Source organism: Anas platyrhynchos, chromosome 1 (genome assembly GCF_047663525.1).
Source record: "Anas platyrhynchos isolate ZD024472 breed Pekin duck chromosome 1, IASCAAS_PekinDuck_T2T, whole genome shotgun sequence".
Classification (NCBI taxonomy): domain Eukaryota; kingdom Metazoa; phylum Chordata; class Aves; order Anseriformes; family Anatidae; genus Anas; species Anas platyrhynchos.
In genome coordinates, this window is record NC_092587.1 from 205,190,736 (window position 1) to 205,217,649 (window position 26,914).

The window sequence follows — 26,914 nt, forward strand, 5'->3', positions numbered from 1 at the left end:
CCAGGATCCTTCTCTAGATTTGGGTGGTATTTCTGTCTTGCCCAGTTGCATCACGTCTCATTTGCCTTCATGAAGAAAGTATTTCTGGGCTATGTAACCAAGGCTACCAAGCAGTTCAGCCTCTGTCTTCCAGGTTATTTGTTATTCTTCTGTCCATGTGTGTCACAGACAAATGTTATCAAGCCCCGCAGATCTTGCTGTCTACATCCTCCATGTGATTTGTTCACAAAAGCTTTTTCTTCCCTCTGGATCCCCTCCAAAATGCAAACATACCCAAAATAACACAACTGCTGAGACAAGCAGCAGGAAAATCAAAAGGATGGGATGAGCTTCCAAGTACTACTTAGAATGATTGAGAGTTGCTGGTTTGGAGTGCAAAAAGTCTTTCTTCATTATCTAAAAGCTTAATTACAGAAAGCTTACAATACTGCATATGCTCTGCAGATGATCATCTTCTACTTCTTTCCTTTAGAAAGCTCCAACAGTCAGTCTGTGTCTTATTGTAAACACAAGCAAGGCAGTGATTTACACGTGGGTTGGAAGAAGTCTTTTCAGAAGCTGGAGCAGATTGTAGTGGCAGCCAGCTCCATATTTCACACTCTTCTGCCACAGCAAGGAAGAACAAAAATTGGGCAAGACAGCCCATTTTCCAAATTCTCTGAGAATACACTTTCTGTCATGCCAAAATATCAGAGCTTCCCCATCCTTCAGCTGATTTTGAATGATCCTGGCATCTTCTCTACACTGCCTTGGCTAGGACCTTAGACTAATACTTGACCTAGTACTTAGATATTATCCCCTGCAGACCAATATATTGCAATACCTTGAAATTCCTCCCTGCATGGTGAGAATCCAGGTTTCCCAGGCAGAAGCTGGGACACCTCAAGGATAGTGCTCCCAAAGCTCCTCTGATGCTCCATCAACAATGTGTTTTTGGAAAACCATGATAAAATATACACAAATGAAATTCCTGCAGCAAAAGTATTTTGGCGTCAAGGAAAACATTTATTTCTAAGAATAACAAGTTAAATTCCTCCCCCTCCCCTCCCCTGCATGCCCACAGCCCTTACAAAATACAAACACGTTTCAGTGGTACAATGAATATCAGGATCAAGAACAAGGTGAATGTTTTAGTACCTATGCCACAACTTCCACCGCCATGTTACACCTATTGCAACGTATCACACACGTCAAAAGCACATGGGAAAGGTGGCCAGAACATCTACTCTTTGGAGTTGCTTATTTCTATGGGACTAAAAGTGTGAAGTATAGGAAGAGACTCCTGGAGGAATTAGGAAAATCAGGAAAAATAGTGGAAAGAGAAATTGTAAGGAGAGCAACAGTTCCATGGTGCAGCAATGTTGGAGTTTTCCTCACTCATCTTTATTTGCCATTGGAATGAAACCACAAATTTCTGAACATTGCCCCTCCACTCCCAACCCCACCCCAAAAAAGAAACCCAAACCACACCATCCAGCATGCCAAATCTTCTTCAGTGCGGCTCTCTTGCCAGATGGTTAAAGAAAAAGCCCAATCTTAAGATAAGGAAAATCCAGGTCCATAAGTTTAAGACCCAATATTAGGTCCCCCAAAACAGGGTTACAAAACACAAGCATCAACACGCCTCAGCAAGGCTCCCTCAGGGGTGTTTCAGCCAGGTGTAAAAGTAGGGATGTTTACCCAAAAACTGTAACTGGAAAACTCACTTTCCTATCAAGGCTATTGCTATGTCCAAATACATTACTGTGCTCCTTCCAAGAATGAGCACAAAGATCTGCCAGCAGCCAAACAACCTATTTAGGTTGTGTTTACAACCCTATAAAATAAATACATTGGGCAAGGTATATATTTGTCACTGGGATCGACCCTTCAATAAGGCTGATTCCTTGCACTGCTCAGCATCCTCAGCCTTTGTTCAATAGTGCCCTTGCAAGATTGGGGTGCAATCCTTTTCTTGAAACACAAGCAGTGGTTTCCAAAGTGCAACTCAAGAGGCGGCGTCTGTGAAGAACTACGAATGTCCTTGGCCAGATGAGTGAGGTGGAGACAGAGAGTCCCAATCCATACACTTTGAAGGGCCCCTATACCAAAGCAGTGAATAGCTTAAGGCACAGGGAGCAGTAAGAGAGGCAGAATTGCTGTGGGGAGATGCTCCTGAGGAAATCAGGCTATAGGAAGATAAAGGTCTCCCCATGGGTTGATATGCTTGTGCTTTCTTTGTGCTAATTTAACTAAATCAATGAAAGGTGCTAGTTCCCAGTGAAATAACCATTCCTATTAAAGGCCCATCTGGGATTTGATTACAAATAAAATTGCCTTTTACCAGCGTGCTTTTCCTTTTCTCTTCTCAGAGGAATAATCTATAACAGCATTGAATCACCTTTATGTTGCTTGAAGGACACATCCTATATATAAAACATCTAACCTATGTGCACAGGCCTTGAGGAGAATTTGAGGCTGAGAACAGATAAATAGTGTACCTCGATGAACAAAACAGCTACCATAGCCCTGAGACTTTTCAGAGGTGACTATGAGGAGGGTAAGGTACATTTTGTGCAATGAAACACCCTGCTCTTCATTTGGACAATGGAAAAACATACATTTCCTAATGAAAAGAGGAAATGAGCATGCTCAGGTTCTAGCCAATTTGGGTTCTTCAGCAGGAACTTTTTTTTGCCATGTTTTACAGGTGATCCTGATATCATCATGAAGAAGAGGTGAACCTTCTCAGAACTCAGAGAAGACAGAAGTACTAAAGAGCACCAGAAAAAAAAAAGAAATCCAGACTTAAAGGGGAACAAAGCAATTACAGGAGGTTTAAGATCATTAGAAGGCCCTGAAAAGAGGAGGATCTGGGCCAACAGCCATGGCAGTCTCCTCTGCTTCAGGAAGAAGTCATCAGTGGGGTAAGGAAAACAAGGTGCAGAGAGAACAGCAGCCAGCCAGCAGCCTGCTGTAGAGGGTGCACCCTTCAACATACAAGTCACGGGAGTTTTTAAGAGATCCCACTCTACATTTGGCAGCACCTACATCCCTATTGGAACAACGTGGACACCTACGTGGACCCATCAGAAATTACCAGGTCCAGTTATGGACTAAAGACACCAAAAGTTACGGCTATTCTAACAAATTGAACGTGCTCAAGATCATTTTTAGACCTGAGGCCTACTGGCCTGGTGCTGCACAGTCTGTGCTGTTGAACGCTTGCCCCCCAAGCAGGCTGCACATTTGGGTTCCCAGGGGCCCTGTGTCCAACCTGTTAAATATTGAGTTTATTTTCCTACTTACCAGCGTATTTCAGAGCCAAAAGGAGACAGATACAATTCTGTGGCTACCATGCTTCAGAACTTCTTGCCTCATCCCTACACGTTAGCCTACTTCTGCTCTCTGAAGAAGAAACTCTTGGCTACACAATTCACTGGACAGTCCAACTATGCAACATGTATGAAGAAATACAGCACTCTGTGCTTTCAGGGGATGGACCCTCATACACCACGTGCAGGTTGGAGTCAGAGCTCACCCTATTTAACCAAGCTTTTAGGGATTTAGCAGAGAGATTTTCTTGGGGTATCAGCTATGAGGTCTCAGCTCTCCGCTGTAGTAGGGCTGTTCGTGGATGTCAGCGGCCATTTAGGCCAGCACCATGGTTTGACACTTGGCTCTAGAGAGCTAAATACACAAATATCTGATAGCTTTAGCTAAAGAATTAGATCCTATAACTGTAAGTGTGACTGCAACAGCCTCGGGCATCAGAGAGCAGCAACAATACATGTCCTTGCAGGACAGAGAGCCTCTGTTGGCAACATTACAGAAAACCATAATCTACATCCAAGGAAACCTAAAAAGAGACAAATCCAGTAGCTCCAGGGGCTGTAACGATACTTGAATCCTCCTGTGCAAGGTCTGCAATGCAGCTTTCACACAGCCCATCACCCTTTCATCCTCTCACCTAGATCAGCGACAAAATCACTGGCATCACCAGGCCTGGAAAAAAAAAAAAACAGCGCTCAGGGCCTGGCTGGAGCACATCTTCAGCAGCTTGTATTGCCCTTCCCCGCAGAGAGCTGGGCTGTCTGTCCACACACTGGTGGCCACTGTCTCAAGGGGAGGCTCTGGGTGGGAGAAGGATGCTGCCAGAGCCCCACGGTCATCTATTCATGCGCTGCAGGATGGTCACACAGCCGTGATAACTGGTGCAGCGCTGCAGGGGTGGCTGCTGCTCCACGCTGCCTGTTGCAGGGTCGAAAGTGAATGCTTTGTCTGTGCCTTCCCCATTCTCATCTCGACCGCCCAAGATGTAAATCTTCCCTCCACACACTGTCAGGCCACAGCTCTCCTGGAAAGCAGAAGGAAAGACTAAGAGTTGAGAAACAGCCCTCCAGCTTTGTGCACCATTTCAATGGGCTCAGCTGCTACCTGATCTGAAGAAAGGACGATAAGTCTGTAGGATAAGTGGGGTCTGGCTCCTGCAGTCTTAGGGTTTCAGGCATTTGAAATACCTTGAGCTGGTGATGGGAGCTTTGCTGTTCCTGGCAGCTCCCCAGACTCACAAGGACGATGAAAGCCCAGAGAGTCACCCACCATGTCTGTGCAAGAGCCACTTGTACAGACACACCGACAGTGGCATTTTAACTCATATTGGGGTGAGCTGTCCCTCATCATTCCTCCCCACTCGCTGTGTCACGGCTCACATTGCAGTGTGGCCTTGGAGCACAAAAACACTAAATCAGGTGTGATGAAGTTAAACCAAGATGCACACCTGTAACTGGTGCATGTTCAGTCCACACACCAGGTTAGAGCCAGCATAACCTTTCACCCTGTAGCATGCAGTGTGGAGAAAAGATCCTCAACACCCACCTTTTCATCCCATAAATCCTCCCACAGAGCTTTAACAGCTAGTATGGACCCAGCCTCAGCAAAAAAAAACTTGGGATGTATCTCGGAAACACATCTTCCAAGCAGTCATTGATGGTAAGTACATAATTTGACTTGAAATACAGAGGTCAGTGGGTATGTTCTCATGCTCAGTGCCAACCCCCCATTGTATTTTCTTTACCTTCAGTCTCAACAAAGCACAGATGGGTATTTTTGTTCTAGAGAGAAGGAAGGCTCAGGGCTTCTTTCCTAAATCTTTTTCTTACCAGAGGCCCAGGGAGTGTGGCCACTTCTTGCCAGCTGTCTTCCCTTGGATCATAACTGAAGATTTTACTGAGGAGTCCACCTACGACATAAATGATGTTGTCCAAGCAGACAGCACTGATGCACCTCTGGTAAAAAGGAGTGGGAGACAAAAGTGTCCATTTGTTCTCCTCTGGATCATAGCACTGGACCTGGGAGGAAAAACGCAGCTGTGGGAACATGAATTTACCCCATCTCCCTGCTTGGTTGAATCTGATATCCACTAGAAATAAAAGAAAATAGACCCAGAAACACAGAAGTGAGCTTCAACACCCAAAGACCTGTGCAATGATCAAAGGGATGAGGGTTTCTAGTATTCCTTTTTCAACTGTCTGGGACCTCAGGCAGCGTCTCTGTGGGCCTATGTGTTCAATTCTCCGAGACAAATTACAAGCCCCCAGGGTGGCTGCTCCTGACCCAAACATTATTAAACATTCAGGGATTGAGCTGAGTGCCATTAAAACTCTCAGCACAGCTCAGTTGCCAACATTCCCCCATGAACCATGTTTTTTAGGTCTCTGGCCATCCTTGATGCTCCTTGCAGGCTTTTCTTTCAATCCTCTCTCTCAAAGCACCATGCCTGAAACCAGACCGAAGCTGAGCTGAAACCTCCCATGCCTGAGCTTTCCAAAGGCTTATTTTGTACCTCGCAGCCCTGCTTCTACTTCACAATCATCCTCACCAGCGATACCTTGTCGGTGTTAGCAGTGTCGTCCACAGCACCGCCCAGCACGTAGAGCTTGTTCAGGCAGGAGACCACAGCCGCCGAGCTCACGGCCTGAGGCAGCGGGGCCAAGGTTGACCAGCTGTTGGAGAAGGTGTCATAGCACTCCACGCTGGAGAGGCGGTAAAAACCATCAAAGCCTCCCACAGCGTAGATCTGCCACAAAAGGAGCAAAGCAAGCTGATTAGAAACTCCTGGAGTCACCTAATGGGCTGTGCTGTCATGGTGTGCACGAGGCAAGGCTAACGCTAGGCCAGAAGGGCAGAGATCCGGCCCTGGCAAAACCTTCTCCTTGAATCCAGCGTCATCACACTGATTGACCAGTTTGAAATACCCAACCCTGCATGGTTTTCACCCAAAAACTCAACACAACCATCTTCAGAAGTCTTCCACCATCCTGTGGTAGATCTTATTGCTGTGGCCTCATTGCTGGCTACCTCAGGTGGCAACACAGCCAAAGACTAATGACACTTTAGTTATGTCCTAGGTTTCTCTCATCAAAATCAGCTCCAAATGAGCCAGAAGACAACCAAATACTGACAGTTTCTCATTATACTTGACACTGGGACAAGTGGGGGACTGTGCTCCATAGGGGTTGTTCCCAAATTCAGGCCTACCTTGCCCTGAAGCGTTGCCATTTTGTGCCTCCATCGGCCTTTCTGCAGACAAGCAACCTTGATCCAGACGTTCAGCTGGGAGCTCAGCACCCAAACATCATTGCTGCTGATGTGTCCCCCTGAAAAACAGGGGTGGAGAGCTGGTGCAATCCCAAAGACAATCCCATCATCTTGTTAAACCACTGTGCTATATAGCTCCTCCATGCAATGGAACAATCAAGGCCAAAATATGGCTGTTGGGATATACCCATGTAAACTCAGCATTCCAAGGAAGATACCCTATGCACTTTAAGGCACTTATTACACTACTCCATCCCTTCTACAGAACTCTTCTGATAGGCATTTTATTTTAAATGAAGGACAGGCAGGAGACCCTGATGCTATAGGTAATCCTGACAGTACACACCAAAAGCAGCTCATTCCACAGCTGGACACTTTGGGCAGATGCCCCAGTAGGCACGAAAAAAAAAAAAAAAAAAAGGCTTTTTAATAATGCCATCCTCTCCCAGAGCTGAAATCGGCTCCTTGGGACACCAAAATGCAAACCACCTAAGAGTAAACGTCACTCAGAAGAAATGACTTTGGAGTCAAAACGTGAACAAGTCCCATGAAACAGACACGGAGAGTGGCTGCCCCCACTGCTTATTGTAAGCAGGAAAGAAGGATCCATCCCAGGGCATCTCACCTGATATGTACACGTCGTTCTTCAGCGTGCAGGCAGCAAACTCTGATTTGGTGTAACCGGGCACGCTGGAGAGGGCTGTCCACTGCCTGCTCTTCGGGTGATAGAGGTCTGTGAAGGGCAGCTTCAGAAGACCTTTCTTGTCGCAGCCCCCAATGATGACGATGACTTCTGCCAGCTCCATGAACCTAGAACATGAAAGACAAGGGTAAGTCCCCTAACCCATTTAGGCTATTTCCTTCATCAGCCACTGATTTTTCTAGGCAAATCGTTCTCCTCCCTGCACCTTCCCTCTTACAGGCAAATTAAAGACATCTCTCAGCTTGGGTCCAAAGAGTCCAAATCGTGGCATTGCCCCCTGCCCCTCACCCTCTCCTTTCATTACTTCCAAGCTTAATCCTCAACGCACGGCCACAGACGTGCAAAGCTGTTCCTGGCAGCCGGCCCGCCACACGCTCTCTGCCTGGAGAGAGAAGTGTTTCCAGGAAATCTCACTCTCTCCAGCCCCAATAGCAGTGAGCAGACGTGAGAGACGACAGCAGGGGAAGGAAAATCCTGCCAGCTGGTAGGTGGCAAGAGAGGGACAGCTCTGCAGGAGGGGAAGGAGAGGAGGGAGGAGGGTGGAAGGAGATTTGAAGGACTTGGTCCAATCCCCAGCCCTGCCATGGTTTGCACAGCCTGAGACAACTCACTTAAGGCCAAAGCTGTAGAAGGAGGTGAATTAAAATGTAGATGTTGGGGGTGGGGTTTATTCCCAGTGAATTTTAATGGTCTGCGTCCTTGAGGAGGTCAGCACAGACTCTGCTATTGAGCAGTTCTTTAGACAACAACCTGTTGCGTCATTCAGCACAAAGAGCCAGCTTCAAGTCTCACACCAGTTTGAAAGGGTTCAAACCAGCTCTTCCACCTGACAGAAACCCTAAATTCCAGGCTCAAGAACTAAATTCCAGGCTCAAGAACTTCTAGACAAGAATGGGGAGCCTTGCAAACCACCTGGTTTGATATGGCTACCCACCCCAGAGCAGAGGTCTCCATCGGTGCTCTTACCAAACACAAGCAGAGGGACCTCTGTGACCACGAAAAAACAGCAGAGGCCTCCAAAATATCTGGCCAAATCTAGCAAATCCAAATGCCAAAGTGACAGAAAGGTGCCAGATTTCCACACACACCCATCTCCAGGAACTGTTTTTCCTTTTCATCCTCCACTTAACACTGTCAGCTGCCTAGGTCAGGAGTTCCTTATCTTCTTGATGATCAAAAAATCAAAGGCACGAAAGACAGAATCTGAGGGTACGTAGGTGGCCACCTGGACAGTATTTTTATTTTTTTTGTTTGTTTGTTTGTTTTGGTTTTGGTTTTGGTTTTTTTCCAATGGACATTAACTCCTGACCCAGCAGCAATGCCTTTGAGCTAGGAGCCATGCTGATGCCCAAGAGGCTAGAAGTAATTGGAGGGAAAAAATAAAAATAATAGAAAATAAATCAAAAAATAAGAGAATCCCACCCCACCAGCTTTAGGATCCATGAACTTAGGCCACTCAGGTCTAGGAAACACAACTCTGGGTTTTACCTTCTGGGCCTTGATCTCAAGGAGCTGACCTCATTCCCAAGGATGTAGTACTTGCGGGCTTCGTGCAGTAGAGGAATGCACTCCTTTGAATCCTGGATGAGTCCGTCCATCTCCACTTTCTCCAGGAAATAGGTGGGGTCAAGCAGTGGCAGTCGCACATGCTCTAGGAGGTCCTTCAAGGCTCCCTTCCTGGCGGGGACATCATGCCGTACCCAGCGCATGACTGCTTCAAAGACCACTTCCTCCTTGGGGACCACCAGCTGCTCATCAGACAAGTACTCAACCAGCTCCTTCACACCCATCTCTAGGAACTCTTCATGACACGACACCTCCACAAAACACTCCAGCATGAACCTCTTGCTCTTTTCGGTCAGGGAAGCGATGGAGAATGAGTCGGCAAACTTCATGATGCCCAAACAATTGCATGGGTGGAGCTGGCCTTCAAGGAAGGTGATACAAGCATCTCTGAGCTTGGAGATCTGCAGCAAGTCAGACAGTTCCAAGATGCCTTCAACGTTGTCTTCCTGAATGACGATGTTCCCCCCATACATGTAGTCAAGAAGGAGAGACATGGTAGAGGCAGAAATCTTCTGGATGTTAATGATATTCTGGTGGCCTTCCTTGAGATTGCCACCAAACATAGCCCGAAAATACGTGCTGTTGGCTGACAACGTAGCACGGTGACAGGGGAATTCTTGCCCATCGATTAATAGCACCACGTCTGTGAAGATGCCACTCTGCCGGTAGGAGTTTAGCGTCTGGAGGATTTGTTCAGCGTGGCAGGATCCGCTGCAGAGCTTCATGTGCAGCTTTTCTTTGCTCGGGTCACGCGTTGCATTCTCCAGGCTGCTCGTCCTGTAACTGGACTCTTCCTTCATCATTCGATGCATCCTGATTGGGAAGCAGTGAAGGAAGCAAGAGAATAGCGTGTTCATTAAAATATCTTCCCATGACATCCAACACCATTGTGGTTTCTGCAGCTTTCTCAGCATCATGGGGAAGTGCAGATTCCATCCAAAAATCTAGATAGACTACACGCCTTTACCCACACCCATAGCTCATCCTCAGTAACCATTTCCTCCAAAGCACAACACAGCAGTGGGCGCTAGGCTATTTCCAATCCACCACCATCCCAGTAGAACAAACTTTCTGGTTTTAGGAGATTTTTTAAAATTATTATTTTAGTAGTTACTAACAGCTGGGAAAAGGGAGGCTCAGGCTGGGTGTTAGGAACCCAAAAGGTGGTCAGGCTGCCCAGGGACATGGTCACAGCACTGAGCTGCCGGAGCTCAAGGAGCCAATGCTCTCAGATATAGGGTCTGGTTTTTGGGTGGTCCTGTGTGGAGCCAGGAGTTGGACTCGATGGTCTTTGTGGGTCTCCTCCAACTTAGGATATTTTGTGATTCTATGATTCACCTCTTGAGCTGGGTGCCAGCGAGGGCAGCCAGCTCAGCACTCTTTATCATGGCTACTATCACAGCCATGCAGGTTTTAGATTGGTTTTCTGAGGCTCTGTAACAGAAAAAAAGCACATTTGGGGGGCTCAGGCTCTGCTTGTAAGTGTCTGGCTCCTTGAACCAGACTCTGGAACATCTCACCACGTGCCTCTGGCAGGAGCATAGGTCCCCAGACGGGGTCACAAACTGGCAGACATCAGCTGCTCTGTGGCATCCACCCAGTCCTCAGCAGGACATCTGCACCTCACCTGCACTGAGTGGCCACGTGTAGGACAACCCATCCTCATCCTGAGGATTCCTGCCCCACTACCTTGGTAAAATGTCAACATATCCTCCATGCTTGCGAAAACACACACAAAAACATCTCTACTCCCACCATGGGGTGTTGCAGAGCCCCAAAGAGCAGTGAAGCAGCGTGACGAGCCCTACGTAAATATCTAAGAAACCCTGGGGGAGACAGTGAAGGCTCCAAACATCCCAAATGGCACCGATGGGTGCTCAGGGCTACGCACAGAGGGGAAATGCTGTTAGTTAGTTCGAAGTGATTTAGAGAAGTTACAACAAAGGCAGCTTTCTGGACGGCACAGCAAGCTCCGTGTTCTGCTGACACTCCAGCCAAGAAGGATAAATATATTTATCTCCCTGCCTCCCTCCCTAATTCCAAGTTTCCAAGCCCTTGGGATCGCTCACAGCTTACAAAGAGATGTGTCCCCACCCCGGATTAATCCAAATTCCTTTCCCCAGCTCACAGCCCTCCTGTCTACCCAAGATACAAATCCAGCTCCAAGAAGGGACTGGGTTCCCCCGCTGCCCACGCGCACTCCTCTCCGCATCGCTCTCCATCCGAGCACAGCCCAGCAGCAAGCACTGGGTATTCTGGGGCAAGCTCCCCAGGAAGCCCAACGTTACCTGGCCCACAGGTTGTGTCCTCCAGGTGGGACCTCGTGAAGCCTCAGCTTCCCTCTCGGAGAGCTCCCATCCACGCTGGGGCTCGGCACGGAGACGGGTCCCCTCCGCAAAGCGTGCTCAGCCCTTCTCCAGCAATGCTGGGGGAAGCACAAAAGCCCTGCTTTTATCCTCGCTGCTAAAGAGGAGGGGGATAAATCTGCTTTTGTTTCTCCCGAATGACACGCCGGAGAGCTACAGGGCATTAGCCATGCAGCTGTCAATAACAGGCAGCCAGGGAGGAGCCAAAACCCAGGGAAAGCCCATGGAGGCTCAGGGAAAATATATCACACCAGGGCTGCTTCGGAGGGCCCAGCCATCTGGAGAGCAAATTGGGGTCCAGGTGGAACGATTCATTTGGGGGAGACTCCAGCCTGCTGGAAACCACAATAAAGCTGATAAATAAAATACGGCTCTGCAAGCAAAAAAAAAAGGCACCCGTAGCAGGAACGGATTGGGGGAGTTAGGAGCGGCAGTGCTCCTCGTTAATGTGGGATAATTAGGTCCGTAAGGACGATGAGGACAGAAGGGGAGGCTTGTCCCAAGTGGCTTTCAGTACGCTCCCCCTCCACCTTAATCCTAGTTGTTGGCTGAATTTGTAAATACTCGCAGCAGGGAGCAAACCAGCCCTGGGGAGGCCAATATTTGCACCATGAAGTAACCAGCAGCCTGCAGGCTGCCTTCCCTCCCATGCCCAGCATCACTTTGAACAACTTGCATTATTTCATAGTAAACAAAAAGGAAATATTAATAACCTCCACCCCTGCACGTTGTTATCCCAGTAAAATCACCTTTCCCTGGAGCACCACCACCACGTGTGCTGGATGGATCCTTTCTGCTCCTCTCCCTTTGCTGGGATGCAAGCTGGCATCCTGCTCGCTCCCAGCATTTGCATATGAATTAGCAGCAACCTGGAAAGGATTGCGGTTTCCCAACCTGTGCTGTGGGATGGGAAGGTTGGGGAATTTTTGCTCTTGGGACCTTCCACCATGATCAGGTTGGCTCTGCTGGGCCACATCCAGGCATAGATGAAGCTAAAGATGGTTGGGATCTGGGTCATCAGGATGCACAGGCTCTGACCCTGCCCTGTGGGGCACCAAAAACAGATCTCTTGGGGTTTGGATACCCTTCAGTGCGGTTATAAAGCTGCCAATGTTGTGCAGCCATAAACCATGGGGCTAGGACCCTGTAGCCTGAAAGTGCAGGGACTGTGAGCTGAGTCCTGCTCCACTGTAAAGCCACTTCTTCACATTAAAAACACTCGACCCATGGCATGTGGCCCACAGAAGCCATTAGGCATAAAGATGTGAGCATTAAAAATAAAATAAGTGTTTGTAGGATCAGGAATTTCGCGAAACACTCCGTGTGAATGCGGAGTGAAAGCTTCCTGCAGGAGCAGCAGAGCGACTGTGTCGGGAGAAGAAAGAAATAGGAAGGAGGAGGGATGCAGCTAAGCTAAGAAGAAAACAAGTAGAAAAGAGTGGGAAAGGCAAGTGGAAAAGTAGAAGACAATTTTGGATAAATCAAGTGAGATGTCTCGATGGAGACAGTCAGTTAGGACCTGGTCACACCACGGTCTGTACCTTCCCATTGCACGCCCCAGGGATGAAATGCATCCTACCCAGGACAGCTGTCTGTGTGCTCCAGCTTGCCATGGAGAGAGTTGGGACCCTCCCTTCCTGCTCACAGCCAGTTAGCAGAGGTGAAGGGCAGTCACCAGCATCCAGGAGAAGAGAGAAAGCAGGAGGGAGCCATGCAATTGAGAGGGTAGAGCAGTAAGTGAAGAGGAAAGAGGGCTCAGGAGGAAGAGAGAGAGAAGAAAAAAGTAACTTAAGAGAAGAAAAAAAAGAAGGGAAAGGGAAAGGGAAAGGGAAAGGGAAAGGGAAAGGGAAAGGGAAAGGGAAAGGGAAAGGGAAAGGGAAAGGGAAAGGGAAAGGGAAAGGGAAAGGGAAAGGGAAAGAGAGAAAGAAGAAGAAAGAAGAAGAAAGAAGAAGAAAGAAGAAGAAAGTAGAAAAGGGGAAGAAAAAAAAAAGAAGAAAAAGGGAAGAAAAGAAAAGGGGAAGAAGAAGAAAGAAGAAGAAAGAAGAAGAAAGAAGAAAGAAGAAAGAGGACCCTGTGCCACTGCAGCTGCTCACATCACAGATGGGCTTTTTGTACCCAGTTTGAACTTCACAAACTCTGAGCCACTGCATCACATGAAGGTTTTAACAGAGATAGAAAAGGTCCTTCTGATGGCAGATACCCACATAGACCTAGGGCATGGTCACAAGGGTATCGCCTCCCAGACCCCAGGGCTGCAGCTCTACCAGCAAATGTGAAGTGCTGGAATGGTTCCCAGATGCTCTGAGAACTATCCCAGCTGTACCCCTAAGCTCTTACAAACGAGGGCAGTTTTAGGAAGAAAGAGTTAAATAGCACAATGTTGGCTGTCCCAAGCCATTCGGGCTTAGAGCCAGCGACCAATCCTCAGCTCTTTTGTTTGAATAACAGAGTCCACAACTCTCATTTTTCTTCCTCCAAGGTTTCAGTATCTCTCCGCAGGGTACAGCAGCGACAGCCCCCCATTTTGGATTATTCGATAATGTGGATATCAGTTGTCCATCTGATATATATACCCTGGATACGCCCTGTCCCCTGGGGCTAGTTCATTTTTAACACTCAAATGGTATTCCCCGAGCCAGTCAAATCCTCGACACAGTACTGCCTACCCATCACCAACCAATGAGATAGTGCTGTATTTACTTTAATCCCTTTCATCTATCCCTTAAATGCAGCTATTCATGGCCTGGAGAAAACAGCTGCTTAACAAAGAACAATCCCAGGCTGGCCCAGACGAGATCCCCTCCTAACCCAAAGCACCCTCCGCCGTTTGCAGCTGGGAGCAGATCCGGGGGTTAGGAATAAGAAGGAGAGCAAGCACAAAGCAAGCCTTTCCCTTAACATACGCATTTAGAAAACGACTGCTCAGGGTCTTCTCAAGCTGGATCTTGCATCCGGACTGCTGTGTTTAATAAGTGCTAATGGATGTACGAGCCATTTACTCCTCTTTGAACGTGCTCTTGGTTTTTGGCCTCCACAGCACCCTGGGGCGATGACTTGCATAAAGTTTGTTAGAAATAAATTGCTTCCCGTTCGTTTGGCTGAAAACTGCGGCCAGAGCTCTTATATGGGCGCATCATTGTCCCCACGCAGCCACAAGCACCAAGCAATTATTCCAGTTATCATTCAAGATTCAGGCCTGCAGAGTCACTTCTCCACTTGCCTGCTTATCAGCTGCTGTCTCATAAAATCTGGACAGGAGAGAGCTGATCTCAAGAAGGGTGGGTCTCCAACCCTCCCCCAGCTCAGACCACAAGGTTCACCCCAACAATGCATAAAAATGTCGAACCACGGAGATCAACGCAAGAAGAGCAAGGCACCACCATTTTGCAGAACACACGACAGCACCACAGACTGGCAGGGGAATACTGACAGTTTATTTCACAGAGGATCGCAGAGTTCATTTTGGTCTAGCTCTATTTTCATCAAAAAAGTATCATCCTTTAAAAAAAAAAAAAAAAAGTAGCAAATCTTCAGGACGATAACGGTAACAGTCAGTGCATCACGCGTAAAGTTCGGGTCTCATCATTAAAAAAAATGAATTGTGGAAACAACAACTCTTTGCTGGATTGCTTTTTAACACTTCCAAGCTTTTTAAGCACTTCACCTTTCAATAAAGTCATCTCCAAGGATAAAAACAGAACATGCAGGTGATTATCGACAGGTGCCGAGATTTAACATCTCTCACTTGGCAATGACAATCCACCGGGAATGTTTCAATACAACAACCGCGTTAAAGGGAGAAGCAACGTTGTTCTCAAAAGCCTTCAAATCCACCAAAATTTGCAATTCTGGAGGAAAAAAAAATACTATGTTTCACAGACTCGAGAGAGTACCATATAGGAGAACAGCATTTGGGGAAGGTAAGAGGGCGCATGGACCATGGGCTTGTTCCACCTACACTCATAAAAAACGGTGTAAATACAAATAAATTAAATTCAGTTTGTGATCCTTTAGTAGGCATCTCCTAAGCAGCACAATTCAGATTTTACTTGCATTATAGGAGTATTTTCTTACATTACATTACTTTGACACAGCTTCTTTTGTTTTCTACAACTAAGATTTCCACTTTCATCCCCAATTCTTACGCACTGAACCCAAAACTTTGGTGCTTCAGAACACTACTTCCGTAAACTAAAAAAAAAAAAAAGTAGCTCAGTACTGCCAAAACAAGAACAAACTGCTTGAAGCTGTTTATTGAGGCTTGTTTCCGGCTTTTCTGTTGGCTTTAGGTGTTGAACGTGATGTACATCAGCATCCCCAAACCTCCCTTCTTTTTCTGCAAGGGGACTTCTCCCAGCCACTGAAGGGCTTTGCAGCCCGGCTCAGCCAGAGACCAAAGACCGAGCTTTGGCTCCCGTCCCCTCCACGGGAAACGACTTTCATGGTCCTGGCATTTTCAGGGCTTCAAAGGAAGCTCGTGCTCAATGGGATTTCCCACTTTGCACGTTGTGTCGACCGAGATCCAGCGAGGCAGGGAGCGACCCAGCAGCAGAAGGCTGCGGGGACGGAGCCAAGCCCCATTCACATCACCAGCAGCCTTCGGGATGGCTTCAGCTGCCTTGGGAACCAGCTCTGTGTGAACAGCAGTGACCCAAAACCAGGCTCCTCTAGCGAGTTGAGCCTGCCCTTGGGCTGGCTGCGGGCTGTTTCAGGGAGGGGATGAAACGTAACTGCCATCTACTTGGTTTCTGAGCTTTTATTTGTTTAAATCTCTCATCTAGGATTTTGGTTTAAAGCCTTTTGTATTGGAAACACGCTGCTGAGAGCTCTCTCTGTTGTGAGCTTGTCAGCATCTGCTGAAAAAAAAAAAACAAAACATCACTCCGTTGGAGGACACCAACATGCAGCTATAGAGATCCTGCTTTTGAAGCAAGGAGAGGAAAAATCTCCTTGCAGGAATAAATTACTCTCCTGGGCTGCTTCGCCTTCCAGACTATTTACAACTCCTTCATGCACGGGCATCTGCTTGGCACGGAGGGGCTGACACTGCACCATCACCACCCCTTCTTCCTGCACGGCGAAGCAAGGAGCAACTGCAGACACCACTTGGAGTGGCAGGCACTTTAGCCAGATGTGAGGGGTGATGGTGCCCGTGGCATTGCTTTTTGCAAGCCATCTGGGCTGCCAACAGAGCCCAACTCATGAAGATAGAAAGATCAAGGATAAAATCCAAGCATTGCTGCCAGCAGAGGCCAAGCTTCAGCTGCCACGCAGGGTTTGCCTTCAGACTACAGCAGAACATCTCAAGGCCATTCTTCGTGAACATCCAGGGTTTGGGGAAGGGGGACAGGATGGAGAGAAGGTGCCCAAGTGACTGAGCCAGTGCAGCTCCTTCCCCGGCTCTGAGCTTCAGCAGGGAAGAGCAGTCTCCTCTCCTAGGAAAGCTTCTCTCCTCCAAACAGTTAAATTAGAGCTAAAACTTCATTGCCCAGGAAGGGGGAGAGGAAGGGGAACAAACAAAAAAAAAAGAAAAACAGAACAAAAGTGACATTTCACAAGAACTTCACAACATACGGTTTAAACAATTCAGCTACACCGTCGCTGCACCGAGGGAAAGAATGGAGCAGGGTGGGGAGAGCTGTCCCAGCGCCCCCCCGGGATTCAGGCTGTCACATCAAAATTCAAATAACTTCAGCCATAAGGGTAGAGGATTTAATGAACGTGGTATTTCCACTCATGCCCTGGAAAAATTACACAAAAAAAGACAAAATTCGGATTTTTTTTTGTTTTTTTTTTACATATTTACAAAAAACAAAAGCCCCCCCAACCTCGCAACCAGGGAGGTGGAGCAGCCACTGATGGTGGAACGGGAAGGGGCGAGCTGCCCAGCCAGCAGTTCCTTCAAAGTCCCGTCCCATGGCCAGCAGGAGAGCACGGCTCTCGTTGCCGGAGCGAACGTGGGGTTGGCCACCCATGGGCTTGGGCTGGAAGCCCCTCAGTTCATCCGCAGCTTGGTGTCCCGGTGATCCGTGGGGGTGACCATCTCGTTGGCGTAGCCATTCTCGGAGCAGAGGGACAGCTCGTCCGTGGTCTCCACGCCACTGTTGATCTCTGGGGAGGGTAAATAAGGAGAAGGCATCGTCACAGGAGTGCAAAGACCCAGGAGAAAGCTCGTGGTTGAGGGAACAGGCATCAAGCAGCCAGCACATGAGGTCTGTCTGATCCTACAGGGATTTAATCCCTGGCTTTAGTGACATTGCCACCATTTTAAACCAGTTGTGAATACGATCTGCCTCCAAATTTTGGCTCACCTCTAAATTTCAGACCCTGAGTGTCCTGTCAATATCAGAAGCAAAACTGGAACACCCCATGTAAGTGATGCTATGCCACAGACTGAATTACTTGCCTTTGGAGATGAGGATGCAAGATACTCAAACGTAATCCCTACCCCAGCCACTCTTCTAGAACTGGGGAGACTCCAGTAGTCACTGGTTTCACTGGGAAAACCGTGCACCCATCAATGTTCTAATAGTTAAACTCCAACCCTAAGCAAAACCATTTGTTTCAGAGGCACAAATCCTTAACACACATCCCCTACCTCACAGGGTGGTTTGTGTCGAAGACATTTTATGTCTAGAAAATAGTGGAAATAGTTAATTTTGCTATGGCCCACTGCTTTCTCACTCTGGTTTCCCTGGATTTATTCCCCATTTTGACTGTTTCTGGAGGGCAGAATCAGGCTTGCTGTGCCCACAATAAGTTCTTTGAAGCAAGAGTTGTCTTTTTGGCTGTGTATGTGTGTGCATCCAGGACAATAAACCCTGATCCCTGCTGGAGGTCTCTAGCCCCTGATATGAGGAATGAACACCAACAACAGAGCTCCAGGGGCGATTTATATTCACATCCCTCCTAATGTGAGCTCTCCAGCTTCACGTGCCAACTTTAATCTTTTAAAGCTAAACATTTCTTTCTTTGCACACATTTTTGAGATCTTTCTTGGAGGCTGGATCATTGAGAGGAAGCCAGCATACGCTAACACAGAAAGGCTGGGAGGATGACAGGGATCCAGGTCTACCTCAAACTCGTCACCATTATCTGCAGCAACTCACAGCACTGCTTTAATTTACAGTTTTGACACTGTCGGTAATTAAGAGAGGAGATGTGAGACAGCATAAGACAGCTGCATAGCACAGCTTGGGAAGTTAAAAGCAGGATTTATGAGCAAATCGGTGCTCAGGCCTGGAACATTTTGGGATGGGTGAGCCAGGACCACATCCCACAAGTGGTTCAGTGCAGCTGGGTCAGTCCAGCTGCCCTGTCCCAGCTGTGGGAGATGACACCCGTATCAAAACCATCTCTCCTCCAACAGGGAGCAGCTGTAGGATGGAGCAAATAGCTTCGTGCGACCGGCTCCATTCATACCCGAGAAGATCAGCTTCTCCTTCATGATCTTGACATCCCGGCTGGACCGGCGGACAGCAGCACTGAGCATGATCTGCTCCGGGTTGTAGGTCCTGATGCTTCCTAAACGCCACCTGCAAGAGAAGAAGGGGTTATCAGGGGCTGGAGTCCTCAACCCCAGGAGCGTCCTCTCCAAGCAAGTGGCCACCAACACAGGGGAGACCAAGTCCCAAAGACCCTCACGCCTTCCTGCCCTGGCGTCTACACAACCCCGCATGATAGGAGGATGTTTGGAAATGAGTGTGTTATCTCAGGGAGGGTACAGACATAAAAACTAGTCATCTCTAACCACCTTGAGCATCCTAATTGCATTAATTTCACCGAGGACCACATCAGCTAGCTAACTGCCCTGTAGAGGTGAACTATTTTGATTCTTAGGGTTGGAAATAGGGAACAGAGACCAAGCCAAGTAAAGAAACCAGAACCTTTTCCTCACTACATGGTACCCTCATGCTTGTAGGAGAAGAGAGCTCAAAGTCAAATAAAGGTCTCAAGCCTGAGACATCACCATGAGATGCTCTGAAGGGAACTCAAAGCAGTCTCAACACGGGTAGCTGTCACATACGATGCCCTTGATCATAATTTCTCCCACTTGCCTCCCCAAATGCCAGGTCTTTGCTACATGCTTCTACCCAAAATGCAGACTTTTTTAAAGCAAAACTTCACCACATGAATACAATGAGGCTGATGGGAACCTGGCTCCCCATTAAAGTCAGCCAGGCTTTTATTCTAATTACCGAATGCATATAAATAAACTGACTGATGCTAGTAATAAATGATAGCAGCAACTCCAAGTCATAGGATTTTCCTTTTAAACCTCTTTTTCATCCTGGGAGCTTCCCTGGATCACAGAACCTCAGCTGCAGAGCTGCTGGCATTAAGAGAGGAAGGCAGGCTACAGCAAATAGGGGAAAAGCAGGGCTTGGTGGGCTTTCGTGGCCCCAAACCCACCAGTTCTCCCTATCTCCTGCCCAGAGAGGAAGGCTTTCAGTTATTCCCATTCTCCTTGCCAGAACCAGGGAGGTAACAAAGCTATTTGATGGAAAAAGAGCAGAGATTTACAGTGGTTTATGGGGTTTCTGATCTTCTGGCACCATCTAGTGGCTTACCCACTCAGCATCCCCCAAATCTCAGCCCGACAAAGCAACACCCACAGATGAGGTTCTGCAGCTCTTCCAAACCTAGCTGGTGCTGATTCCCTCTGTTTTCCCTCTTTTTCCCAAATCTCAGCAGGTGACTCTCAAGCTATAACTGAGGTACAGATGAAGGTGGCTGCTGGGATGGCAACACTGCACCACGCACGGGCCCATGGACAGAAGCAACATAGAAGCACGCAGTGGAGAAGACATTAAAGCATTAAAAAAAATAAAATATTTTTCATCTAAGCTGAGCTGCTCTAACTTAGAAGACGATCATTTCTGCCCTCAATGTCCCACATAGGCAGATCCTAAAATCAAGACGTGCACAGGATCTCACAGGATAAGACATTCCACAATCAAACCAAAACATCGCTGCACGTCTTCTCCATGCCCACAACAGCCTAATGATGAAAATCCTGATGCATTGCATGGCCAAGAGGCACAACCATCTCTTGCCCCCAGATCCTAAACATCCCATGGAGGGCATGGGCCATTTTGGGGCCTGGACAGCCCAGCCTCAAAGGGCTGCAGGGTCCTTTTCTGAAACCTCTTGCCAAGAGGAAAGACTACTGCCCTCTGCTCCCCATCTCACGTGGTGGCTGTGGTCAGACCCAGGCCAGCTAAACATGCACAAGGGGCCTGTGACTCTCACAGGAGTGCACTCCTCTGCTTGAATAAGCTAAGAAGGTTTCAAATTGAGTTTTCCATCCATATAACCTCAAGGCTCTGTCAACAAATCTTTCATCTCTTAGCCCCAACAAGGATATCCCAACTCAGGCTCTCCAACAGCTCTTGCACCACTTCTCTGGGCAATGTCTTTGCAACCTGAGCTGGAACAGAGGGACCCCAGGAATCCCAAGTCCTCACTCCCAAAATCTGAGGGCCTTTTACTGGGCTAGTAGAGGGTGACAGCAGATCCAGCCAGGATTTCTTGGGCATCCAGGTGGGAATTTCAGTGCTGGGTAAGAGGAGCAGCTCACAGCAGGGATGTGTTTTCAAATGGGACCCACCCAAGGAGCAACACCAAAACCAGCCCAAATTTGTGAGGATCATGCAATTACTCTTTTAGCTTCTGCATGGGACCGCTGGCAGCTACAACAGTAAGCCAAGCTTTCAGTAGCCACCCCCATTTTTTAAACACCCTCTTAGCAGAGAAGCCATCGGCATTTAACCGTGATGCAACTCCAACTACACCATATGAAACACTTGCTGCTGTGCTCAGTAGAGTTGGGATGCCAGAAAGCTTGTTTAATAGAAAATAACACCTCTCCTACCCCCTTGGACTCTGTTGTGATCGGCCACAGTTAGGACAGCAGTGTGCAAAAAGGGCAGCCCAGAGAGGGGCTCGTTGTGCCAGCCAGACTGCAGGGAGGTCTTGTTCTGGGAGGTTGGCAACAAAGCAGACCAGACGGACACGGGGTGGGAACAGACTAAAAAATACTGGGACAACAACACAGAGACAGCACACAGAGTGTTAGGGCCACCACCGGGGCCGTTGGGTTGGAGGAGAAATGGCAGGGGAAGGAGATGGGAAAGGGCAGACTGGGAGGAAAATAGAGATGATTGGCACCAAGGTGATAAGATGGAAAGGAGCGAAGAGCCAAGCCAGCCACAACTGCACATCCCCATCCTGCTACAGCTCTTCTCTAAAGCCTGCCCCACTCCTCCATGCCTCTCTCCTCTCCCTACCCCCATGAAAAAAGCAATGGGGAGGTGGCAGGAGGAAAACACCCAACCTCCCTGCACCGCTGGAGGGCTCAGCCTGGCCCCATCTCAGGGAGGTGACGCGAGGACGCAACGCCGCAAGTCCAAGGTACCTCGAGGAGCAGGCAATGCTTCCAGGTGGCCAACCCCAAACCCCAAGGCAGTGGGTGGGCAGGGGAAGAGGGGAGGGCTAAGCACACCTAGGGAGTAGCCAGCCCTCAGAAATACAACCCCATGGCACAAAGCAGAAGGAATGGAGAAGGTAACGCGTGAAGAGTTTGGTCCGAGGACGGACGTGGTAAAGGCTTTACTGCAGAAAGGTGGCAGCGCTTCCCTCCAGTGGGATAAAAACTACTGGGGAGAAAACAGCCAATGCAAGGAGAAATCTGGGCGTCCAACTGATGGCACTTCAACATCCCAGGCTCGTCCCATTCCTGGCTGCAGCACTATTTTCATTTTCATACTGTATTTCTTCCAGTTTCATAGTGGTGTGACTGGGAAGAGACTCAATGAGTACAGCAATTGCTGAGCCAAATCTTGTCAGATTATTAGCCCTATTCATTCATTTCCAGGGCTGGAGAAGTGATACTTCATATAAGTTTTAATTTTTCCTCTATAGAGTTGGCCAACCTAGAAGAGGTTTGTCTTAAAAACCTCTGGTAAATGCAGAAAGGAGGGAGATATTTTGCAGTGAGATTAATTCCATGGAGAAAGCATTATCTCCACTTGGAATTTCCCAATTTCAACACACTGCAGGAGCTCTGAAACAGGGTTGTTTTAAAAGGCAGCGACTTGGATCACCGCAACAAAAGGTCAGATTGCCTTCAAAACATCCACCAGCTTCAGCATCAGGCTCCCGTGGTGCTCACGGCTATGGACCATGCAAAGTTCAGCCCCTCCTGGTCCCCCTCTGAAGCCAGATGTTTGAAAGCATCCCGAAAAAGCTGCGCCCTGCACTGTCCTTCTGCAGTGAAGCCGTAGCAGAGAGGGAGAAAGAAAGAGAGAAAGGAAGGTTGAATGAAAAAGAGAAAGAGGAAGAAAGCACCAGAATTACCTGATCATGTGATAGCTGTGAGATGCCAGAATGCAGCAGAGAGAAAGAGGAGGAACATGCACAACAGTCAGAGCAGTAAGAAAATAAACAAGGCAAAGAGGCAAAAGAGATTGGTTAGAAGTCATCACGCTCGGTATTTCCCCCTCTGGAGAGGCTGCCAGGATCCGGTCACCAGAGCTGAAGCAGAAGAGCAGGAGCAACCCCTGCCCGTGGCTACGGAGGAGAGAGAAGCCATGCGGAGAGGAGACGACGAGCACATCGAAGCGGTGCCTCTGTTCCCACCCACCCCCTCGTCCCTCGCGTGAAGGAAGTGGCCCTGTTTTGCCCCAAAAAGAGGGCTTCAGAAAACCAAACTAAACCACACCACGACACATTGGAGGCCAAACGTCGAGCCCTGCTTCTTGGAGCTGAGCCACGTCATCAGGTAGCTGGGCAGTTCTGCTGCAGCTTAGTTTTTGGTTTATCCTCCGTGCTGCTACCCATTCGTCTGCGTGGTGGAGAAGCCGTGAACAGCAGGGAGATGGGAGTCTCCTAGCCGGGATGCACAAAGCAGGAGCTCTCAAAAGAGCAAGCCTTGCTGTAGAAAATGCAATTTCTGGTACTAGAGTTTCTCCCTGATTCTGCAAACTTGGGGTTGGGTTGTCCCAAGGCAGAGATCCAACAGAAGACGTTTGACCCTCGCCATATTAATCCTTCCATCCTTTACCCTCCTTCCTCTCACCCTACTCCTTCAAACCATCTCCAAGCTGGGAGAAATTCAACTTGTGAAGAGAGGAAGAGTCCAGATATTGCAGTGTCCATATAGCTGGGACTTCTGCTCTCCAAACATGCATCGGTTCACTCTGCTCTGGGACCTACAGCTTACATTCAGCAGTATGACTCAGTCTAATGTCTTCATCCGTGGCCTTCTGATTCAGAAAGCCTGCTAAAACCAGCTTTGGGAGATGATGCAAAAGACTTCAAGTGTCTTTTTGCCTTGGCCTTTGAATTCTGCTCTTGAGAGAGGAGCATTGAGAGAGGTCAGTCCCTGCCTCCCGACTCCTCACTGCCTTTCTGTAACTGGCAGAGAAATACAGGGCCTGAAGAGTAGGGAAATCTCTTGTAGGGAAATCTCTCATTAAACCAGCAGATGAATCTGAAGGGGTGGAGAAAGCTTCCAGACAACGCAGCCACACTGCCCTTCTGGAGGAAAGGTTTAAATGGCCGCAATTTGAATCACCATCATTCTTAGCAAAATTATAAACACATTGGCAAATCTCATTTGGGTCATTGGTTTCATTAAGTGTTGGTAAATCTAATCTGAGAAGAGGGTTTTGTATCTGTTTCTCATTCTATCTTCCTGTGCTGGAATCGGTGACTGGTCTGGGACTGTGCAAGTCATGAATTTAGAGGGACAATTATCACCAGAGCCGACATATGGCCTGAAGTCAAACCCATAGCAGGTGCTGGCAGGAGCAATAGCCTGCTGTAGCATGGCAAAACTACCCAGGTAATTATCTGCCCTGGGGAGGGAAAGGGATTGCTGCAGGCAGATGATCTGGGACGATGCGACAGCAAAATCACCAGCTCATGAGGCTGAAGGAAATGAAATTGCTACTCCTGACACAAAGGCATTTTGGAGCTCGAGAAGGAAGGAAAGCGTAAGCCCCTTGATGTCTCTAGGACAGTAGTTTGTGCATGCTAAAGCAGATGAGATTATAAAGCTGAGGGAAGAGAGGGGTGCAATTTCAAAATGACACATTTTCCCAGGAGAAGGCTGCTGTTCTCGCCGGAGGGAGCACATCTCCCCTCCTGAGCTCGCATTTTCCCAGAGAGGGTTATTACACTGTCATCACTGACAGCGAAAATGCCTCCTAGGAGAAAAGGCTCATCACCGGGAGGAGACCATGGTTTCCTCCCTTATAATCAAGAGGAGGGTAGTTTGGCCAGCTCTGCCATTAGCAAGTTGATTTATCTCCTACTGACTTATCAGTGTCTTAGCTAGCCCTGCTCCTGGGCTCTGTGCTCTGAAAACGTTTTGTTTTCAGTGACCTGGGCTGACGAGAGGCTTCTGCCATGCACTCATTGCTCCCCATTTTGTTTGAAGAATGGCAGAATTTTCTCAAAGCATCAGGCTAAGCAACTGATTTGATCTGTTCAGTCATAACAGCTTTGCATCACTTAATACATTGCTTTAAAACGTTTCCATTTCTTCAAGTGGAAACCAAATAAATCAGGGAAATCTAAAAAAAGCCTACATTATAAAAACTGTGGAATCTCATAATATTCTCTTTTTTCCTTAAAGCATTTAAATCCATTTCCCCAGAAAACATTTACGGTTTCTCTACCACACGCATTTATGAGAGGAGCGAGGAGTCTGTCACTCCTATTGTGAGATGTCTCACTCTTCTTAAAAACAGTGACTTCACCCAATTCAGTGTCATCGCAGGAGTGGAATGACTTATTGTTTGCAGTCTTTGTAGGAAGTTTCAATAAACGGTTTTCCTGCATTTGCAATCCAAGTGCCTGAGGAGCACTGCAGCCCTCTCTTCCATCTCCACCCCACGCTCTCAATGCAAGCACACTCCACAAATACACGAGAGTTGAGCCATAACAATGCTACTTACTTCTGGAATATAAAAACTCCTACAATTATGATAAATGAAATGAGATCAGAAGTGATCCAGATTAGGCGGTACTCGTCTGGAGGCTGGAAGACAAAAAAAAACAGGAGCAGATCTGAAAGTTTGGTATAATCACATGGAGACCACACGTTGCTAAAGTTACCACCAGGGTGGAAAGAAGAGCACAGAGATGAAGGAGTCATGTATAAATCACAAAGTTTATGACATTTCTAATGTTTGCCTATCACCCAAAGTGATGTTATCAGGAAGAATCACAAAAAGGAACAATTTTAATCTCTGCCTCTTTTCATGTGCTGATGTGTTCTCAGAGCTTTGTGGGCTGGAGTTGAGTTTCCTATCTCAGCTGTACCCCTAGGTGAGGTAAGAGGCTTTTTGGAAACCCAAGCTCGTGGGAAAACAAAAATTTACCCATTGCCTGATTCAGGGTCCATTCTGAGTGTTAATATCAGCTGTTTAGCACAGTCCCTGTACTACCAGCATACATTTCTAATTTTCTTTCCTGTAGGGTACAGGGGACATCTGGCTCCATTTTCTGTTTTTCCCACCACCAGCCATCACCAACAGTCAACAAACTTCTGCTTTGCCAGTCCAAGCCTTGACAACATGACCCCAGCCAGGAAAGGTTGCTGGTTTCTTACCAGACAGATCCATCACAACCATCATTAATGCATACAAGTAATGTTTCATTAGAGGAATAAAATAAATAATGCAAAAAGAAGAGCTCGTGCAATAGTAGGATGACATGGGCAACACCAGTTGGGAGCCATCAGCTCTGCTGCCTCCATCTCCCAGCAGAGAACAACTTGATTTCTGGTCACTACCTCTTTATGTGTCTCAAGTAACCCTGTGAAAATGTACTGCAGAGCTGGTAGGGCAATACTTTAATTAGCCAAAGCTTCTGATGGAGATTTAATCCTTGTGTTTCCCAGCTTAATTACAGAAAGGTGACATTTGGCAGGGTGTAGACATTGCACGAAGATCTCTCTGTAATGTTACATTTGCTGCATCTGCTAAAACAACAGATGCAAAATTGATATTTCACGTTTTCTTGGCAGAAGAATGCCATTAAAATTGTTTTGAAGGAAAACTCTGGAGTCTTCTAGGTTAGAAGAAAACCTACACATCTAAATTTTTAATTTATCCAAGCAATAGCATTCCACGACTGAAGATACAAACATCAGGTTATTTTGTGGGTCAAAGGTTGGATGATATATCCCAAGCAATTTGTAGACATGACTTTCTGGGCAAACTCTAGGACCCTCTGTTGATGATTTAAAAAGTAAAATAAAAATAAAAATCTGCAATACCTGTAAAGTCCTGCAGAAGGCTCACAGCTAGCAGGATTTGATACCAAAACAAGGTTTTATGAGCAGGTTTATTGAAATTGGAATTTCAATATGGTCAAAAAGAGAAAAGTGGTGTTTTTTGATTTTGTCTTTTTTTTTTTTTTTTAATTTACTTACTTTTAACGTTTAAAGACATGCACTCAAGACATGCTCTCACCTCTTTAGAGGGGAGCATGGGCCAGCAGACATCTATCATGCAGAGACAACTTATTGTGCTGCCTCATCCACACTAAGATCTACTCAGGAATTTTCTGTGTCACCCACAGTTGCCAATTTTGGGGCAGGGCTCTTCCTTTGGGGTCCATATATTTAATTTTTTAAAATAGCCTTTACTCAGCTTAAGACCTATTCCTGAAACCCTCCCATCTGCAA

The 26,914-nt window shown here is 47.5% G+C and overlaps 2 protein-coding genes across 5 annotated transcripts in view; both read right to left on the reverse strand.

Moving 5' to 3' along the window:
- Positions 1–1,022: 1,022 nt before the first annotated feature.
- KLHL35 (kelch like family member 35) lies at positions 1,023–11,711 on the reverse strand. Its single transcript, XM_005024092.6, has 7 exons — positions 11,137–11,711; positions 8,771–9,661; positions 7,205–7,389; positions 6,520–6,638; positions 5,870–6,058; positions 5,142–5,330; positions 1,023–4,336 (listed from the first exon to the last, which is right to left on the reverse strand). The coding sequence occupies exons 1-7, from the start codon at positions 11,376–11,378 to the stop codon at positions 4,148–4,150; spliced, it is 2,004 nt and encodes a 667-aa protein (XP_005024149.3). The 5' UTR covers positions 11,379–11,711; the 3' UTR covers positions 1,023–4,147.
- A 2,915-nt stretch (positions 11,712–14,626) lies between these two features.
- GDPD5 (glycerophosphodiester phosphodiesterase domain containing 5) overlaps positions 14,627–26,914 on the reverse strand; it is a 155,612-nt gene continuing 143,324 nt past the window's right edge. For 3 of the 4 annotated variants that reach the window (XM_038178295.2, XM_072032923.1, XM_038178322.2), the window contains 4 exons: positions 25,179–25,261; positions 22,573–22,587; positions 18,637–18,749; positions 14,627–17,325 (listed from right to left, as the gene is read on the reverse strand). In XM_038178295.2, the coding sequence (XP_038034223.2) occupies positions 17,210–17,325; positions 18,637–18,749; positions 22,573–22,587; positions 25,179–25,261 (327 nt within the window). In that variant the 3' untranslated portion in view covers positions 14,627–17,209. The remainder of the gene's footprint in view (positions 17,326–18,636; positions 18,750–22,572; positions 22,588–25,178; positions 25,262–26,914) is intronic. The other variant, XM_038178317.2, reaches the window with a different exon arrangement.

Bases quoted from the DNA above. Each gene is read 5' to 3' on its own strand.
- KLHL35 (XM_005024092.6), bottom strand. From the start codon at position 11,378: ATGCCCTGTAGCTCTCCGGCGTGTCATTCGGGAGAAACAAAAGCAGAT. The intron at 7,390-8,770 runs GTAAAACCCAGA...TTCATGTTCTAG, and splicing joins TTGAGATCAAGGCCCAGAAG to GTTCATGGAGCTGGCAGAAG. The intron at 5,331-5,869 runs GTATCGCTGGTG...TTTTCCTCCCAG, and splicing joins ACACTGCTAACACCGACAAG to GTCCAGTGCTATGATCCAGA.